We start from the raw sequence: 20400 nt of genomic DNA on the forward strand, positions 1-20400 counted from the left end.
ACCTCCTCTGCCCTTAAAGCCACCCCCCACCGTCGAACCGGCCCCTGCTGGTTCCGTGCACATCCCTATCTCTTTGTTCCCCACCTGAGAAATGCCAGCTTGAAGCCAATACATCCTCAACCATGTGTCCACTGCAGAAGAGGAAGAAGGAAGATAAAGACCCTCTCCTCTGATACTGATTAGCTGATTACATTCTGAAACTCAGCATACCCCTCCCCTTAGCCTGACTGACAGGCTCAATAAAATTAGCATTGAGAACTCTCATGAAATTAATTAGACAGCTTGAGAGAGAGAGAGAGAGAGAGAGAGAGAGTGTGTGTGTGTGTGAAAAATATCTAGGAGGTACCTGAGCTGAAGCTTTGAGACAGAAAGGGTACACTTTTTAAAAAAGGGTTGGGAACTCCTACTTTAGACGAAAGCACTTGTTTTCTTCTTTCTCACACCAGCAATGCATTTGTTTTGTGCTTCCCCCCAGTATTACAGATTCTCCTTGGGGAATATTTATATTTGATTCTAGTGCATGGCTGTCTTTGCATATGAGATCTCTAACCCCAGAAGATCTCTCCTGCAGATTGTGATGCTAGTGGTCTAGACAGCATTGAAGAATGATGCCTGTTTCAGTTTCCGGGAGCTTTAGATATAGTCTGGAGGCTCAGAGAAGTGAACATTACAGTTGAAAGAGCTTTGGACACTGACATTGGAATCAGCTTTTAGGGACCCTGACACTGTTCCATCATGATGCCTGCTTTGTTCATTCACTTCCTTTGGTGAGTATCACAAAGGCCAGAGTGCCCATAACTGGAACATGGAGAGAAGGGCATGGGGGTGGTGGTGAGGGAGGTGGTGTTTCATTTCTGAAATGCCAGGTACCACCTGGAAATAATGCTGCTTGATCAGGGTAACCTTCGCTCTGCATTAGTCAAAGATGAATGGGTCAGTGATTACTCAGTAGTGGGTGGGGGAAGGACCTTGTGCATACTCAGGGGCAGTCTGTTTGTATTTCATGCAGGTTGCATACTTGGGAAATGAGAGCAGAAGCACTACATACAATTCCCACATTGCCCTGTTTCAGATGAATAAGTACCAGGAGGGGTTGTAGCTTAGTGGCAGAATGCATAATGTGCATGTTGAAGTGCCCAGCTTATTCCTTCCTTCCTTCTTCCTTCCTTCCTTTTTGATTGATTGATTGATTGATTGATTGATTGATTCTCTATGTAAACAGCTTTGGAAACTTTTGTTGACAAGCGTTATATAAATATTTATTGTAGTAGTACTTATCTGACTTATCTGTGTACGACAGAAAAAGACCCCTGCCCGAAACCCTGGAGAACTGCTGCCAGTCAAAGTAGACAATATGGATATCGATGGACCAACAGTTTATTATTGTTATCTATCTGTCTATCATATTTATATACCACCTAATATATACATCTCTAGGTGGTATACACTAGGGATGTGCACGGAACCGGCTGGCCTGGTTCGGTTCAAGTCTGGACCAGACTCGAACCTGACCAGGCCAGTTTGGTTCGGCACCCCCTCAAACCCCACACCAGTTTGGTTCGGTCCGGGCAGGGTTCACGGACCTTAAAAAAAAACTTTTTTAAAAATGTTTTATGTCACTTTTTCCCTCCAGGGGAGTTGCTGGTGCTGGCGGGGGGGGGGGCGTTATCCATGGAGGTTCCCCCTCCCCCCACCGGCCTCAATGTAGCCTGAACCGACCTGTTTGGCCAGCATTCGGCCTGTTCGGGCCTTCCCCCTCGGCCCTGTGGCCATTTTGGAGGCCACTGCGCCTGTGTAATTGGCCTCTGAGAGGCCTGGCATGGCCCATGGTGTGGCAGGGATCTCATTGCTGAGGGGCCTGTTCAGTAATGTCTCTTTTCCCTTTCCAGGCTGATCTTGAACTCAGGAGGAAATGCTGTGCTGAGGTAAGAATATGCTGAGGCTCAGAGTGTCGTAGGTATGTGACTTAAATGGATGGGCTTGTTCGGAAGAATGAAGGCCACTCCAGAAGTGTCCCTAGAACCAAGGAAGGCTGGAGAGGGGCCTTCTCATTCTTGCACTCTTGTGAAGGAAGGAGCCTTTAATTTAAAACAGTTAAAAATTTAACTAGATGCTTGGCTACACAGACCAACACTAAGAACTGAGCAGGGGCTATAACTGGACAGACGGGGACCTTGCTGCCCAACTCCTGGAAGTCACCTGACTAGCCCCTCAGCCCTCCCGCTGGGTTCTGGCCGGCCTCATGCAGCCAGCTGGGAATTGAGCTGCAGTCCTTCCAGGTGATAGCTGTGCCCCCTGCATGTGATGTCACATGCAGAGGTCGTGGTCAGCACTTGGAAGGGCCGCATGTGGCCCTCTGCAGCTCATTTCCATGCCGGCTTCATTGTCAGCTGGATATTTTCTTCATTCTCTTCTTCACTTTGAGTGAGGGAGAGAACAAAGAAAATACCCAGCTGACAACAAAGCCAGTGGGGAAATGAGCTGCAGTCCTTTCGGGTGCTGGCCACGCCCCCTGTATGGGATGTCACATGCAGGGGCATGGCTGGTGCATGTAAGGGGCTACCAGGGAGAGGAGCAAACACAAGCCCACGCTCCCCTAGCTACAAGGCCTGTGCAGATTCAGATTTGAAAATTCGGATTTTATCCAAAATTGCCCCAGATTGGTAGAATCCAAATTAGTTTCTTTTTTCTTTTTCTTTTTTTAAGTGGATCAGTAAAGTCAGAATTAATTCTGAAATATCAAAAATAATTGATAAATAAATAAACAAAACCTAAATATAGAAACATTTTGGCAAACCGTTAGAGCGCCATTTGTACTGCTAAGTTGTTTGCATTTTGTTTCTGTTTCTTCATGGAATTATTAGCTGAGCTTCTTGGGCTGAAAACAGCTCCTTCAGCATCTCTCCCCACCCTTCTCAGTATGGTTTTGGTCTTATTTCCTTGCAAATCCAGGAAAACTCTCCCAGCTCCCTCTATTTACATATACAATGACGGGATCTTGCTGGGAAGAAACACCACCATCCTCTGCAGGAGTCATTTCCTCTGGATGGGCCGGGATTTCTATCTGGAGAAAGATGGTCAGAATGTACGCAATGCCACAAACCAAGTCAGCAGAGAAGTCACTTTTGTCATCACGAATGTGAGCAGGGAGGATGGAGGCGTCTACAGCTGTTACTATTCTGACTCAAGCCTGTTCTGGTCAAATCGTAGTAAACTTGTGGAACTGCTGATCATAGGTAAGGAGTTCAGTTTGCAATCCATCTTTTTACCGATATGAGCAGGGCGGATGGAGGGATCTATTCTTGTCACTATCATCATTCAGTGAAACAGATCCAGTCAGAGCACCGAAAATCTGTGGAGCAGCTCATAATAAGTAAGAGGCAGCGCGGAGGTGCAGGGGTCAGCCCCCGTAAATCCCACAATGCACCATGCAAATGTGTGGTGCATTGTGGGGATTCCTTCTGCAATGGCCAGGAGCCTGCTCCTGAGCCAGCGCTGATTGGGAGCAGCTGGCACTCACACATGAGCAGTTGTCTTGAGTTAAGGGCGTACTCAACGTTGGCCAACTGGCTAACTGGCAGGCAACATTGGCTAACTGGCAGGCTCTGTAGGCGGGTTTGCCACCGCGGCGCCACTGGGAACCACACAGCTCCCATCAGTTCTCATGGGTAGCGAAGCCCGGGCTTAGCTGCCCTAGCCTGGTCTTGGCTGCTCATGAGATCAGCCTCTAGGACAAGAGAGACCTGAGTTCAAATCCCCATTCACCCATGAGGCCAGTCATTTCTCTCTGTCTAACTATCATCACCTTCTCCTGTTTCTCCCAGAGATCAACACCGAAATGAAGTTTAAAGTAATCAACTTAAACAAGTTCACATTTAACACTTTGTTAACATTGCCCTATGGAAAAGTGAAATGAGCTGTGGCACTGCAGAACTTAAGGAAAAAATATCGGGGGGGGGAGGGAATTTCTAGAAGATCTTGTGGCACAATCAAATAACAGTTATGCCATAGCTCAATGGTAAACCACCTGCTTTGTGTGCAGAAAGCCCCTGGTTCAATCCCTGCCATCTGCAGATAGGTCTGGGGAAGGCCCCTCTCTGAAATTCTGATAAGCCACTGCCAGTCAGGGTGGACAATACAGACCCTAGCTGAATAAATGGTCTGACTCAGTATTTTTATTTATCTATTCATTTACATTTATATCCCACTCTTCCTCCAAGGAGCCCAGAGCGGTGTACTACATACTTAAGTTTCTCCTCACAACAACCCTGTGAAGTAGGTTAGGCTGAGAGAGAAGTGACTGGCCCAGAGTCACCCAGCAAGTATCATGGCTGAATGGGGATTTGAACTCGGGTCTCCCAAGTCCTAGTCCAGCACTCTAACCACTATACTACGCTGGCTTAAAAACAACAACAACAACAACAACAAGACAACCAGAGGCCATTTTCTATTTCTACACATAGCAATTGTAATACAATAGACCATTAACAAGATTAAGAATATATGTCAAGTGACTTTTGATTGCGTAGGAGGCAGTATAGGCTGCATAAGCAGTGTTAACATGTGTCAATCTATGGCAGATGGTATTTCCCAAGATCAACCAGGGGTAATGCATTTCTGACTGCAACATGCTAATTCCAGGGGCATGAATGGAGCTGGTGCCATAATGTGCACCAAATCAACTTGTTTCTGCTTATAGATCCTGAGCTGCCTAAGCTCAATATCTCCCTGAGACCTAGCAGGATGGCACCCCTGGGAAGCAACATCACCATTCTTTTCTGGATCAGCCTTCCAACCAGAATGTTGTTCTGTGCTACAGATAAATTTTTGATGATCAAACAGTTGACAGAGCCAGTTGAGCATTTGGTCACAATCTCCATCCATGTGCCTAATCTGGGTCAGCATCATGGAGGGCGCTACCGCTGTAGGTACCATACTGCATCAGGTTTTCAAATCTCACCGTTCAGTGACCCTGTGGAGCTGTTGGTATTAGGTAAGCATTCTAATTCAGCATTTGCAAAGGCTAACACTAAAACTATTCACAAGCAAGCCTGGTAGACATATGCGCTCCAGTCTTACTTTGATCAAATTCTATGCAGCATTTTCATAAACAGGATTATCATAGAAAGGCCCATCCTGGGACTTCATAAATGGCACAAGAGACTCCTACCTCAACCCACTATAATCCTGATCTATGGGAGGCCTTGATCTGGCTACTATTTACTTAAGTAAGCCTGTCAGGTAGAACTGTGCATCAAACACAAGCAAATCCCAATGGATCTGCAATAACCTCCCAGTGCCCTGAAGAGGTGGCCACTCCCAGTGTGGCTGCCACTGCACAGATCCTTGTGTTTTCAGGGGTGGCAGGACTTTTCAACTGGAACCAGTATCTGTGGGGCTTGTACACAGGGACATTGGGAAGGCAGAGATGTCAGGAAAGTATGCAGGGACATGTGGGTAATATAGTTGCTCCTCCAATGCTTTCACCATGGAGAAAGCACCGGGAAGAGCTACAGTTCCCAAACGTCTCTGTGTACCTTCCCCACAGATCCTGCAGGGTACACAGAGATGGCCAGGAGGTGCTTCAAATCCCCCAGGATCAGAGCGTCTGATCCAATTGCCTCCAATACAAGGGTAGCTAATATACTTTGTATTGAATTGGAGCGGTTGGGGCTGGGGGGTCTTACTCATCAGCAGCGTGATATGCTCACCTTTCTTTGAACTTCAACAAGCAGCTGCCTTGATAGGCACAGCGGTCGTGTTTTAAATTCTGCTCTTCTTCCTGGAAGCCATCCCAGAATGCCCTGGGGAAGGAAGCAATACCATGGCATGGCATCATTCCCCAAAGCATTACTGGGGGGGAATGCTCTACAGCAGGCATCCCCAAACTGCGGCCCTCCAGATGTTGCTGAACTACAACTCCCAGCATCCCGAGAAACAATTTTTTGTTGCTGGGTATGCTGGAAGTTGTAGTTCAGCAACATCTGGAGGGCCGCAGTTTGGGGATGCCTGCTCTACAGACAAAGTTTTCTTTCCCCAAAGTTTCTTTCTCTTACTCTATATAATTCAGTATAATATATGAACATCTGTTTGGTAAAGTTCACATTTCAGAAGTTAATATATATGAAACACTCTCTACCCAGCTTGTTTAGAGTTGTGGGTTCCTGTGGGGGCTGAAGGCTAACATGTGGCATTATTGCCACCTTCTGCATCCTTAGGCGAGGCTCTTCACCATCTCATCTCTTCTTCTTGTACAGATCCCAGCTTGCCCACACCCAGCATCTCCCTGCGCTCCATAGAGATGCTTGCCCTTGGGGAAAATATCACTTTCCATTGCGAAAGCCCAGTTGAGACCACAGAGTTCCTTCTCCAAAAGGCTGGAGACCAGATGACTCAGCAGCTGATCTACACCAATGAGACCACGGCCACATTCACCATCAGAAATGCAAGCAGAGAGCAGGGAGGGCTGTTTGGTTGCATGTATCGTGCCTATTCATCAGATTTTCTTTTCTCACAGCCCAGTGCAGCCAAAGAGTTGCTGATATTAGGTAAAGGGGCTGACTTTTCATGCATTTTCCCCAAACACTTTATTCAGCCTTAGTTAAATTTTAGCTGGATTTTTTTGCTGACAGCAAAGCAGCACTAAGATGTTGACCTGTTGTAGGGACAGGGCTCTTCCTAAGAACCCATTTTGTTCATTAAGGGAAGAGAGAGAAATTTCATTTTTAAAAGACTTCCAGCCTATTGAGCTTGAGATTTCTTTGGAAAGGCTTTAGGCTAAGCTGTGGATGATGCAGGCTACATAACCTTGACACTAGGGATGTGCAGAACGTTCCGATGTCGGAACATTCTGCCTTGAAACAGGCTGTTTTGAGGATTCTGAGCTTGGAACAGAATACCCCTTAAAAGGGGGGCCTAAAATAGGAATGACCCGCTCTGAGGCGGAATGTTCCAACTCCATTCTGAGTGCCTTTTTGCAATCCAAAATGGCACTTGGAACAGGGTTGTTCTGTTCCAATGGACCAGGGTCATTCCACCAGAACAACCGGCTTGCCCTCAGGAGATATAAAAGGGGGAGCAAAAGGGGCATTCTGTTACCCCTGTTCATGAAGGCAATGGACAGATTCCTCCACATGTGGAGTAGAATAATGGTCCAAGGAAGATCTTCAGTTTCAGAAGTTTTTGAACATTTCTGGTCTGAAACAAGCCAGATTTCACTAATTTAAACAATTTTCAAACAAAAATCTTGCCTCTGAGGCCAGAGGTAGCTTACAGCCACCAGATTAGTAGTCACTGATAGGCCCGTCCTCCATGAATTCGTCTAAGCCCCTTTTAAAGCCACCCAGGCAAGTGGCCATCACCACACTGTATGGCAGAGAATTCCATGGGTTAATTATGCACTGTGTTAAAAAATTATGTACTGTTCTCCATTCTTGCTTTTATCTGAATTGTATGTAGCATTTTCATAAGCAGAATTATCATAGAAAAGCCCATCCTGGACCTCATAGATGGTATGAGAGTCAGGAACTGAGGGAGGTGGGGAGATTCCCATCAACAAAGGTCTTTCCTATGTTACTGGTTCTTGTTCTGGGGACAGGAAATGGTTGTCTCCAAAAATGCTCCTACAAAAAGCAATGGGACAACTGTGCTATGATTACATCAGGGAAAGTGTGCACTGCTGTTCCCTTGTTTTTAAAAAGTCAGATTTTCTACATCAATAAATGCAATAATTAAAGCACGGGAAACATACAGGTTGTCCACAGATGTATGACTATGTCATGTGAATCCCCCATGAAGACTTGAGTGAATAAAGCAAGACAATTCCAGAGTAAACACCCCATATGGAAGTGTCCTGTGACATCGTCTGCACTGAACTGTCCTCCTTCTGCTCACAGATCCTGATCTACCCAGGCCCAATATCTCCCTTAGCCCTAACAGGGTGGCAGTTCTGGGGAGCAACGTCACCATCCAGTGCTGGGCCAAAGGCCCGATCCAGAGGTTCTTTCTCCATCAGCCTGGAGGTCAAATTACATCACATTCGGTGGAGCCAGAGGGGGACATGCTGAACTTCACCATCAGCAACGTGGTCCTGGAGCACAGAGGAAGCTACCGCTGCAGCTACAGACCCCTGTCAGAGTTTCTCGTCACCTCAGAGACCAGCTATGATGATGTGAAGCTGTTTGTATTAGGTGGGGGACCTAATTCAGTGCTGATGCCAAAGAGCAACACTCTTAGATGGAGACCCAGCTTGGCATTCTTTTCCTCTCCACCCTTAATATCAGCTGAAGCATTTCCATAAGTGCAGCTTTCATGGTGAGGCTGTTCCTAGACCTCATATAGGGCTCAAGAATAAGTAAGGAGAAGAGAAGCTGTTCCCAGTTTAAAAAGGGAGCATCCCCCCCCTTATTACTCGTCTTACACTGGGGGACACTGAAACTCCATGGTGTCCTTTTCCCCACACTGTGTATGTCAGGGATTCTCAACGTTGGGTCCCCAGATGTTAGTGGACTTCAACTCCCATAATCTCAAGCCCCAGTGGCCTTTGGTTGGGAATTATGGGAGTTGAAGTCCAATAACATCCGGGGACCCAACATTGAGAATCCCTGGTGTACGTAATATGGCAATGGTGTGCTGATTTTTGACCGTAATAAAGATGATTGATTGATTGAATATGACAATGGAAGAGCACCGGGAAGCTCAGAATGTGCTATTCAGTGCAAAATTATCTTTCTGAAAATCCCAGTGTTTGTTTTTAAGAAGTGAAAGTCTCTCATATGGCTGTAGTTTCTTATCACTGAAAGTGTGTGGAAATGAACAACAGAAATCTTAGAAACCAGATAAGGAGCTGAATATTATTTCCAGGAATCCAGTCAATCAATCATCTTTATTACGGTCCAACACCAGCATAAGACAGAACAGTAGAGCATGATTCATAATAATAAAAGTCATTTATGGAACCATACAACTATACTACTTTCAAGTTACTACTCTAATACTATTAAATGATATTATAATACTATGGAGCTGATACCCTTAGAAAAGAGGGTTGCTGTGAGCCGATTAAATAGCTGTATTAAAAAAATTATGAGCATATAAAATGTGAAATATTTAAAACTAGCTGAACCAGGCACAGACTATCTGCGCCTCTAGTCCCCCCCACCCCCCGGCTTTCCTCCATTTTCTCCCTTCTTAAAAACAAACACTGGGATTCTCAGAAAGATAATTTTGCACTGAAGAGCACATTCTAAATAGGCACACCAGAAAATATAAAATATAGTCAGTGGTTTAAAGCTATGCAGAGCTGGTGCAAGGGTATGGCCTGGCAGTCAAGGCCTGGTGGATCCTACATGCTGCCACACAGAACTGGGCAGTGTTATACGTCAAGGCTGGGTCTTCATCCAAAAGCCACAAGTGGGTATAGACATGACTTGGGCGACCAGGGTACTTGCAAAGTAGTGGAAATATAAGCTTGGCCTGGCCGAATCTGTAAAAGGGGCAAAAGAGGGTCCTGTGGATTCGACCTCCCCCTTGTCACAGGGACAAAGTCTTTCTGGTAAAAGCCCTTCTGTGGCTTGGGGTTTCCAGCTGTGACAGGTACATGGCGGGGGAGACAGAGTATCTGTGTCTTTCCAAGGACAGGATGGTTGGAACCCTCCTGCCTAGGTCAGCCTAGTGCTCAGTGTCTCTTATCCTCTGTGATTACTGTTTTCACCTGGTCACAGTCCATAGCAAGGGGCGGGGGGAGGGAGAATCCCAGGAGTGACAATTTAGTCCACATGGCCCATTTCCAGAGAGATTGGAAATTGTCCTGCAGGGTCAGAGAGGCCACGCCCTGAGGGTTGAGGGATAATTTAAACCAGAGGTTAAGAATGGACAACCACACTCTGGCCTCAACCTTTATCATGCCCGTTTTCAGGTGTAGGGCGGCATTTGAGACACAGCGAGGCACTTGGAGGGCCACTCAGAAATTTGGACTGAACCCGCTCCAAAGGGGCAAGATTGGAGTGGGGGCCTGATTGGGCACCATAGAGGAGTCGCACCAACATCTTGGCTTCAAATAATTTGAGCACTGTGGGCATGGATTGGCCCCCTCTCTAAGCATTTTCTGCAGTTCTTTCTATCTATCTAGCTAGCTATCGTTTAATGTATATACCACATTTCATTAAAATAATCCCAAGGCGGTTTACAGTATCATCAAAACAATACACAATTAAAAGTACAAACATTAGATATTAAAAATATTAAATGCATTTAAATATTTAGTATATTATATTATATTATTTTATTTAAATAAATAGAATACATAAAGCCATTTTTTTAAAATTATTTATTTATATCTAAGTAAACCACTTTGGGAACTTTTGCTGAGAAGCAGTATGTCGTATCTGTATTCATATTCTATTTCAAAACAAAACAGTAAGAGACAGATAACAGAGCAGCCACAGCAAAACAAAACAAAACAGTTGTGCAATGAATTCTGCAATTTGTATATGTTATGCAAATGAAACCGAGTAACATAATTCCTCTTGCTTTGCATATACTTTTGCTAAGTTTGGTAGTCATGGGTGCGCGTGCAAATAGGTATGGGCACTGACGTCCCAACCCCTGACAATCCTGCAGTTCCTCCTTTAGCTTCAGAGATCTTTCAGCAGGCATTTCTCACATTCATTCATGTAGCATATCTCTAAATCATAGGAATTAGAAACTTGCTTTATTTAAAAGGAAGGAAGGAAAGAAAGAAGGAAGGAAGGAAATAGATACAGCAGCATTACAACATACTGACATGTCTTGTCCTCAGGGACAAGAGAAAAGTGTATTTCTTTATAACAGTTCTTTGTCTGCCCTGCCTCATCACACAAGATAATGAAATGTGTAGGCTGTGTGTGAATACACATGCCCTCCCCACCTCCTAAAGCTCCAGGGTGCCTTTCCCTAACTGCTTGCTTTGGGAGTTCCTTATTTATAATCACTGAGAACTCACCAAGAGATTCCTGGGGATATGGCTGAATTCTCCTTCAGTAGCATGAGGCAAAACAGTCTAGGGAGAAACAGCTGCAGCTCCAGGCGAAGACTTGTTGTCATGATAAAATCCGGTGACCGCATGGAACTGCTGGTCATTTCCTTCCTTCCAAATGCTAGGGTATTCCCAGCACAGAACAGATGCATGTTTACGGCACGGACAAGAGAAGTAGGTAACCGGCTGAACAGTCATATTCAGACATTTTAAAAAGCTTCCGTAACCAGGTATAGCAGCGCAAGTGGATCCCGCCTCTAACCCATGAGTCACCAACACTCCCCATCACTCACGCTTATCGTTTAGAGTGGTATTTGAAGAGGGAAGCACCCTATCCATGAAAGTGGGAACTATCATGGAAGCACTCACCATCATGGATAGGGTGTGTCCCTATTCACACAAACCCTGCTCTAAGCATGAGCGCTGGGGAGTGATGGTGACTGATGGTTCAAGGGCAGAACTTCCGACCTATTTCCACTGCTGTTCATGGTTACAGCGGCACTTTTGGTAAACATCTGAAGAGGGCACATGTGTCTTTCTTCTGAGAGAGAAATATGGCTTTATACAGCAGAGAGAAAAACTATGCCCCAATGTACCTTCCTGTCCTCTGATCTAGTCACATGTTAGTGAGCATTTCACTTCCTGTTTGTTTTCTTCTGTGCACAGATCCCAGTTTACCCAGACCTGCCATTTCCATCAGCCCCAGTGGATCCGTTGCCCTTGGGGGACAAGTCCAGTTCCGGTGTGAAATTCAAGATGGACCCGCCAAGTTCTATCTTCACAAGGATGGAGATCAAACAGCAGAGAGGCCCATGAGGTCTGACTACGATGTGGGTGAATTTTCCATTAGCAACATCAGCTGGGAGCACCAAGGAAACTACAGCTGCAGCTATACATTTTTAGAAAGAAACAGGATTTTGCCTCTGTTCTCGGCACCCAGTGACCCCTTGGAGCTTCTGGTATTAGGTATAGTATTGCCTTGTGTTCTCCTTTGCATTAGGGATGTGAATTGAACCAGTTTGGAGACTCCAAACTGTTTTGAATGACCAGCGGTTCTGCTGGTTCAAGGGCGGGGGAGGGTGCTCTTACCCCTCCCGCCACTCCCCCCCTGCCAGTGCTCCATTGCAAATCGGGCGGCAGTATACCTCCCTGCTGCCTTGTCCCCCCCGTCAGACCAGAAGTAAGCGGAAGTACCCGGAAGTGGAAGTAAATGGAAGTGCACGTCCGCCAGGTACTTCTGCTTACTTCTAGTCTGACGAGGGGGATGGGCAGCAGGGAGGTACGCTGCTACCCCACCGGACCAGTTTACAATGGAACGTCGGTGGGGCAAAAAGCGGTGGGAGTGGTAAGTGCACCCTCCCCCAGATGTCGTGAATCTGTTAGCTCGGCTAACCCAACAGGATTTTATAACCCCCTTCAGCACTCCCCCTGAGAGTAACCAGAAAGCAGCAGTGAAACCAAATGAAGGAAAATAAAAGGCTCACAAAGCAATTAGCCAATGGATTAAGGCCCCTGAACTGAAACTAGGTACCCCCCTCTAACACTAACTGAGTAATAAGTGGAAGGAAAAAAACAAAACAAGGAATGAAACAAGCAAAGAACACAGAACAAGGAATTAAGGGAACAATGCAGGAAAGTACAGACAAGACAGACTGGGACACAGAAATGGTTGAAATTCAAGAGCACACTATCTGCAGCCAACGACGTTGCAAACAACATCAGAGCAAAGAGAGATTGTTGAATATATATGGCTCAAGAGAACCAGCAGCCAATCACGCTTCCCTGAGTCAGCACTTTGGATTTCTTTCTTGGGATCTCCTACACCTGCATGACTCCCACTGAGCCTGCCTCTTGAGACGTTGTCTCAAGACAGGTGAAATCCCAGGCTCTTCCCTATCAGAGATCATGTCTGGCAGCTGTTGTGAATCCTCAGCTCCAGAGTCTGGTTTCTCTGCCAAATCCTGTGGCTGTGCCTCTAAGCCCTCACTAGCTGGTAAGTCGTCCTGCTCTGACTCCTGAGTCAGAAGTCTGAGCCATGACACCAGAGGAGAGCTGGTCTTGTGGTAGCAAGCATGACGTGTCCCCTTAGCTAAGCAGGGTCTGCCCTGGTTGCATATGAAAGGGAGACTAGAAGTGTGAGCACTGTAAGATATTCCCCTCAGGGGACGGAGCCGCTCTGGGAAGAGCAAAAGGTTCCAAATTCCCTCCCTGGCTTCTTCAAGATAGGGGCTGAGAGAGATTCCTGCCTGCAGCCTTGGAGAAGCCGCTGCCTGTCTGTGAAGACAATACTGATTTAGATAGACCAATGGTCTGACTCAGTATATGGCAGCTTTCTATGTTCCCCCACCTTTAAAGTCAACCCAACCCGCCTTTGAACTTCCCTGCACTGGTTCCATGCATATCTCTACTGTGCATCCAGCCCTGCACTTCACTATGTTGTTTAGTTTAGTTATTGAATTTATATATTGCCTAATATCAAAATCTCTAGGCGGTGTACAGAATTAAAACATAGTACAAAACAGAACGCATTTAAGATTCATACAAAGATAAAATAATAGATAAAAACACATTAAATGAGCAACAGCAAGATTTTATTTTAAAATTTAAAATCAAACACATTAAACTTTAAATCAAAAACATTCCTTAGTTTAGAACGTCTTTGAAGCTTCATTATTCCAGCTGCTTACTCTTGGGGAGATTCTCCCCAGTCACTGACAAAGACAGATGATATTTTTACCTTGGGGTATAAGGACTTTCAGTAACCTTAAGTGCCGCAGCAGGGAAATGCTTGACTAACAAACAGAAGGTTACTGGTTTGAATCTCCACTGGTGTGTTCTCCAGACTATGGGAAATACCTATATTGGGCAGCAGCGATATAGGGAGATGCTGAAAGGCATCATTTCATACTGCACGGGAGGAGGCAATGGTAAACCTCTCCTGTATTCTACCTGTTGGAAGTGAAGGACTCTGCACTGTCTCATGTTTCAGTGACAGAGGGGGACAGACTAGTGAGTCAGAGGGCTAGAGGGGTCAAGACATTGGTCATCTCTTCTCTACTGCTCTGACACTATCCCTTTGATATGTAGATTGCTACTCTCAGGGACTGCCTGCCTTCCACTTCCTCTTTCCCTTTTCTTCTCCCTTGCAACACCCACACTCCTCTCTCCCTGCACCATGTGTACAGAGATGCAGAAACCATCCATCTGCATCCAGCTAGCTAGACAGATTAGAGATCCTATCTCTCCACTTTCCTATCTAGAATGGAGCTCACTAATAAAGACTCCTTATATTGATTTGAAACTATGAACTGGATCCAAGTTTATTTTACTCTCAGCATACAAACATGCCTAGGCGGACTCCACTGAGTTGTGCCTCTGTGCACTCTGCTGTAATAGAAGGGCATCTCTTACCAGAGAGAATTCCCAACACTACCAAAAGAAAACCACAGAGCTCTGTGGGCGCCAGGAGTCAAAATAGACTTGACAGCACACTTTACTTTATAAGGACTTTCAGAGGAATTGATATAACAGAGTTACTTCTGTATCTTCTGCAAGTCCTTATCCATAATACACTTGGACATAATATCCTACACTTTCACTAAGATGACCACCAATGCTGGCAAAAGCTCATTAGAATTTCCCCTTAACATCATACTAAAAACTTGAAAAGGATACTAAATTCAGCAGCTGTGGCAGCCACTCACCACTATCTGAAACAAGAGCACCAAAACATAACCCAAGTCCTTTACTGCCCACAAAGGTTTTCCCTATGTGACTCTTCATGTGGTAGCCTCTCCTAACACTGCTAACAGTACTTAACTTATTTCTCTTTCTCCTCCATCCGTACCAAGGGCAATGAGGGCTAGAAACATGGAAAAGCAGCTGTTACCACTTGCTCAGACCCTGTCTCCTGTGAGCATCTAGTTTACTTGTCCAAAAATATTGTGTGAACCAGTCCTCTCTGCACATGCAAGTCTATCTGCATGAAGGCACAAAGCGTGGGTCAGTTCGTTGCTCTAATCTGTGGGTGCACATCTGCCTACTTGAACAAAGATCACGATTTCCTCATCTCATTCCAGAGACAGATTACACCCAGGGCAACATCATCCGCTTTTCCATAGGAGGTCTAATTCTTCTTCTTCTCGCATATACCATGATTCTGGATCAGTCCTTCTGAAGGAAAGATGGACTCAAGGTGAGACTACTCTCTCCTCTCTTTGTTCTTTACCTTTCCTAACAGGAAATGAATCTGAGCTATAAACTGTTTTTGGGCTACAGCTCCCATAATCCCCAGCCACAGTGGCCAATAGGCAGGGATTATGGGAGTTGTAGGCTAACAACCAGAGGAGAGCTGGTCTTCTGGTAGCAAGCATGGCTTGTCCCCTTAGCTAAGCAGGCTCCGCCCTTGTTGCATATGAAAGGGAGACTAGAAGTGTGAGTACTGGAAGAAATTCCCCTCAGGGGATGATGGAGCCGCTCTGGGAGGAGCATCAGAAGGTTCCAAGTTCCCTCCCTGGCAGCATCTCCAAGAGAGGGCTGAGAGAGATTTCTGCCTACAACCTTGGAGAAGCTGCTGCCAATCAGGATGGCAGCTTGCTATGTTCCTATGTTTTTAAGGAGAGCTGGTCTTGCGGTAGCAAGCGTGACTTGTCCCCTTAGCTAAGCGGGGTCTGTCCTGGTTGCACATGAATGGGAGACTAGAAGTGTGAGCACTGTAAGATATTCCTCTCAGGGGATGGAGCCACTCTGGGAAGAGCAGAAGGTTCCAAGTTCCCTGCCTGACTTCTCCAAGATAGGGCTGAGAGAGATTCCTGCCTGCAACCTTGGAGAAGTCGCCGCCAGTCTGTGTAGACAATACTGAGCTAGATAGACCAATGGTCTGACTCAGTATATGGCAGCTTCCTATGTTCCTATCTGCAGGAGGGCTGAAGCTGAGCAGCCCTGATGTAGGGGGATGATGCTTAATTTTCAGTGGAGAGGAGAGCTCCAAAATTACCTAGGTAAACCTTTGCCTTAAGCACACCAGTACATGTATCTGGATTCCTAGGATTTTCCCTCAGCTGAAAGTCAGGGTCCAGGGTCTATTCTAGACACTGACAATTCCCAAGGGCTGCCACCTCTGTACAAGCCAAAATGTCTGTACAGCTTCCCTTCTAACACCAGAGTCCAAACAGTACACTCAGAGCCCCTACAGTTTGACAACCTTGTGTTTTTTGCCTCCTACCTATACAGTTTTGCAGGAACATAACAAACAAAGCTTTGCACGTGGTGAGCATGACATGATAACGAGATAATGTTTCAGAAGCTGCATGGCATTTGGCAGCCATTTTGATAAAACCCAATCTAACAGAAACACCCACTTTGTAAGAAATGCTGATAAGCAAAGGTTATCTTCTGTAGTCACTGCATGCCCACCAGCTTATTTCTCCCACTTCTGCTTATTTTGGCTTTCCCCAATTCTGCTTATTTTGTTAAACACACTGTCAGGGCATTTTGGGTACATAATCCATCAAGTTCACACTGAAGAGTGATAAATCCTGATATCTGTGCTCTTTTCATTCAGTTTTCCAAGTGCATTACTGAGGGAGAAGACAAATTCTACAGAGCAAACTCAAAGTGTATCCCGTCTGCGTGGACCTCTTCTTTTTCAGGTTCAAATGCTGAACAATTAGAAATGGATTTAAATGCCCTTAGTTAGTCAGTCATCTGCCTCTTCACTGATCAATCGTTTAATTGATTTGTTTTAAATATTTTCATGCATCTTACCAGACCTGAGTATGAGCAGGTATTTTCTCCCCCTCTCCTTTTCATAAGATAAAAACACAGCACTAACATACAGTACAATCCCCAACACTGAAAACTAAAAAAAGAAAGGCGGGGGGAAGCGTTCACATAGCCTCCGTATTGTAGTGTAACACAAAATGCCTAGGAGAAGGCACTAGTGGGTGGGGTGGGAAACACTTCTACAGTGGCTGTTCTCTGAAGTGCCATCCTGAAAAGCCTCATTAAGCCCTTGTGGGTCATCTGAGAAGAGAGATTGGCAGCTTGGAGCTCTCCCCTCAAAGGCCTCATCAGCTATGCAGGCCAACCACCATCTGCAGAAATGCAGAACCTGTTGAAGCTCCCGCCCCTTTGACAAATGGAACACGTGGGTGAGAATCATGATCTGTATTGGGACCACGATGGGGGGCAGGGCTAAAGCCCCCACTTTTGCTGCCGGAGAAATGAGAGGGGCCCGCTGTCACGCTCTACCTTCCGCTGTTCTAGAGGGCAAATATAATAAGGTTCCACTCAATCAGAGGCTTTGTCCTTGTGACAATGGGGAGATTGAAACCACAGAACATGTACTCCTCTCCTGCTGCTTTTATCAAGACATTCAGGGCAAGCTCTTACTTCCGTTACGGTGCAAGTACCCTGGAAAATCAATCCAGGCGGGATGCTTCTACACCCGGATGCTTCTAGGGGACGAGGACCAGACCCTCACATACAACACGGCCACGTTCTGTTTGGCAGCGTGTAAGATTCGTTGGACCTTGATTGCTAGTTTACAACCATGCTACCGATTTCCTTAACTGTTAACTTCAGTCTTTAGCCTTCTGCCCAGTTAGACTCAGACTTCAGCTTATCTGCTCAGTTCTTTTATACATATTGTTTTAACCCATATACTGGTTTTTACACTTATTTTATAAACTGTATATACATATTGTCTCACATTTAATAATTTTAGCCTTTTAACCTTTTATTGAGAAGCTTTCTACTGCTTTTCTCTCATTGCATAAGACATAGTGGCTTTATAAGTGATGTAGTTTGTAGTTTTACTGTACCAGTATTTTACTGTAGGGCAGTAGTTGGCTAATAATGACATTGTGATATATTTTTAGCATTTGATGCTTTCCCCATGCCCTTGTATGCTTTTATTATTGAGCTGGTCTGGGACTGTAATAAAGATTGATTGATAGATAAGGAGAGGGTCTGATGATAAAGCACACTTGGGCTAGTGACACATGTTTCATTAGGGATGTGCACAAAACCAGTTCGCCCGGTTTGGTTTGAACTCGAACCGGTTTGAACCAGTTTGGACACCCAGAGATTGGTAGGATGGTAGCTGGAACCCAGGGGTACCTGTCACCCAAACCCCAAAGCAATCGGACACTTGTACGATTTTGTATGAATTTTTGAAAATTATTTTTATTTTTTCCTCATAGGATATAATGGGACTCCAACCAGCCCATTATTCCTTATTGTGGAGCACCCATGGGTGCCAACAACCATGCAAGCCCCGAAGCAATAAGACACCCCTATGATTTTTAATGAATATTTGAAATATTTTTAATTATTTTTCTCATAGAGTATAATGGGACACGAACCAGTCCATATCCCCTATTGTGGAGCACCTCGGAGCACAAAAGTGGGGTGGGTGGTAGACAGACAGGGGTGCCTACTACCCACAAAACCCCAAGGCAATTGGACACTCCTCTGATTATTGGTGAATTGTTAAAATATTTTTGAATTCCTCATAGAGAATAATTAGGATTGCAGCAAATGTATAGCTTCACGTCGGGGGGAAAGGGGTGTCATAGAGTGGAGTGTGGTGGGTGGTAGTTCCTAGGGTGGGCAAGGAAGCTATCAGAATTATTTGAAAGGAATTGGGCAAAGGGATGATTTTTAAGTGGTTTTGAAGTTTACGTGTCTTTAAGATTTTTCTCCATAAAGAAGCATGGAGGTGTCAGCAAATGTATAGTTTCACGTCGGGGGCAAAGGGGTGGCCTAGAGCAGTGTGGGGTTGGTGGTAGTGCCAGGTTTAGAGTGGATTTGCGGATTTGCTATCATAGAATCCACACTCAGAATACCTCAGAAACAACAGAACCCTGTACCCCATGGGTTAGAAACCCATGGGGGTGGTTGGCACCCTATGTGCACTACACCACCACTTGCTCTCGGCCACCCCAGCACCCCCCAAGTGCACTTATGGGGCTGCTGAAAGCTCCATTATAACTTATTATGAGGAAAAACCTTAAAGACGCGTAAACTTCAACAATTCACCAAAAATCAGCCCTCTGCCCAAATCCTTTGAAAAAATTCAGGTAGCTTCCTTGCCCCTACCTGGCACTACCACCAACCCCACACTGCTCTAGGCCACCCCTTTCCCCCTGACGTGAAGTGATACACCCTCCATTATACCTAATGGGGGGAAACCTTAAAGACGCGTAAACTTCAACAATTCACCAAAAATCAGCCCTCTGCCCAAATCCTTTGAAAAAATTCAGGTAGCTTCCTTGCCCCTACCTGGCACTACCACCAACCCCACACTGCTCTAGGCCACCCCTTTGCCCCCAACGTGAAGCTATACATTTGCTGACACCTCCATGCTTCTTTATGGGGAAAAATCTTAAAGACACGTAAACTTCAAAAATCACTTAAAAATCATCCCTTTGCCTAATTCCTTTCAAATAATTCTGATAGCTTCCTTGCCCACCCTAGGAACTACTACCCACCACACTCCACTCTACGACACCCCTTTCCCCCGTATAATTTTCAAAAATTCATAATAAATCGTACGAGTGTCCGATTGCTTTGGGGTTTGGGTGTCAGGTACCCCTGGTGCCAGCTACCATCCTACCAATTTTTGGGTGTCTGAACCGGTTCTAACCAGTTTGAATCGAACCACCCCCTGGTTCGGTTCAAATTCAAACCTGCAGCTCCAAACTGATGGCTGGTTCGGTTCAAATTCGAACCTCCGAACCACCCCGGTTCGAATTCAAACTGGTTCGAATTCGAACCGGTTCTCACATCCCTATGTTTCATATCACATATAATCTGGTGTTAAGATGCTGGACTTGGAGAAAGGAAAAGATGAATTGCATAAGAAGAGCAAATGGAGTTTAAAATGAAGTCTGAGTCAGAAGAACTCTGGTTTTTTTTAATCAGAAGGTGTCATTTTCAATGAGAGATCTATGCAGAAGGTTAAAAAAACCCCAAAAACTCAGCCACTCACAGAATTTTACAATTCTGAAATGACATCTCACTTAAGTAAAAGTGATCAAGCTAAGAGTGTATTACGCACTTTAAAGACCCATAGTTGTTCAGAAAACACCTGCAAACAGATAGGCTGAGGGAAATCCAGAGTTAAAGGGGCGGGTCTCACACCGATCTCAGACCCGCCTCCAGAGGGTTGTGGGGAGAGCGGCTAAGCCCTCCCTCCCCCGCAGCTGAGCAGGGAAGCAGCCCTGGGCAGCCACAGCAGCCGGCCACACAACTGCTGGCTCCGTTACAGAGCCGCCGCCGGCTGCAGGGATTGGGGGCCGAACAGCCCCTGGAAACTCCAGCATCCCCTGCGTGAGCGCGCAGGGCATACTGGAGAGACCCTCGAGCCAGGAGGCTGCTTT

General features: G+C 45.6%; 1 protein-coding gene across 1 annotated transcript in view; it reads left to right on the top strand.

Annotated features, from left to right (window-relative positions):
• The window catches only part of LOC128330944 (immunoglobulin superfamily member 1-like), a 64047-nt gene extending 47290 nt beyond the window's left edge, over positions 1–16757 (top strand). The window contains exons 14-20 of the mRNA XM_053264313.1: positions 1890–1925; positions 2953–3236; positions 6258–6548; positions 7896–8189; positions 11681–11980; positions 15094–15209; positions 16578–16757. Of these exons, the coding sequence (XP_053120288.1) occupies positions 1890–1925; positions 2953–3236; positions 6258–6548; positions 7896–8189; positions 11681–11980; positions 15094–15191 (1303 nt within the window). The 3' untranslated portion in view covers positions 15192–15209; positions 16578–16757. The remainder of the gene's footprint in view (positions 1–1889; positions 1926–2952; positions 3237–6257; positions 6549–7895; positions 8190–11680; positions 11981–15093; positions 15210–16577) is intronic.
• Positions 16758–20400: the final 3643 nt, after the last annotated feature.

The sequence above is a fragment of the Hemicordylus capensis genome, chromosome 6 (assembly GCF_027244095.1).
Source record: "Hemicordylus capensis ecotype Gifberg chromosome 6, rHemCap1.1.pri, whole genome shotgun sequence".
Taxonomy (NCBI): Eukaryota; Metazoa; Chordata; class Lepidosauria; order Squamata; family Cordylidae; genus Hemicordylus; species Hemicordylus capensis.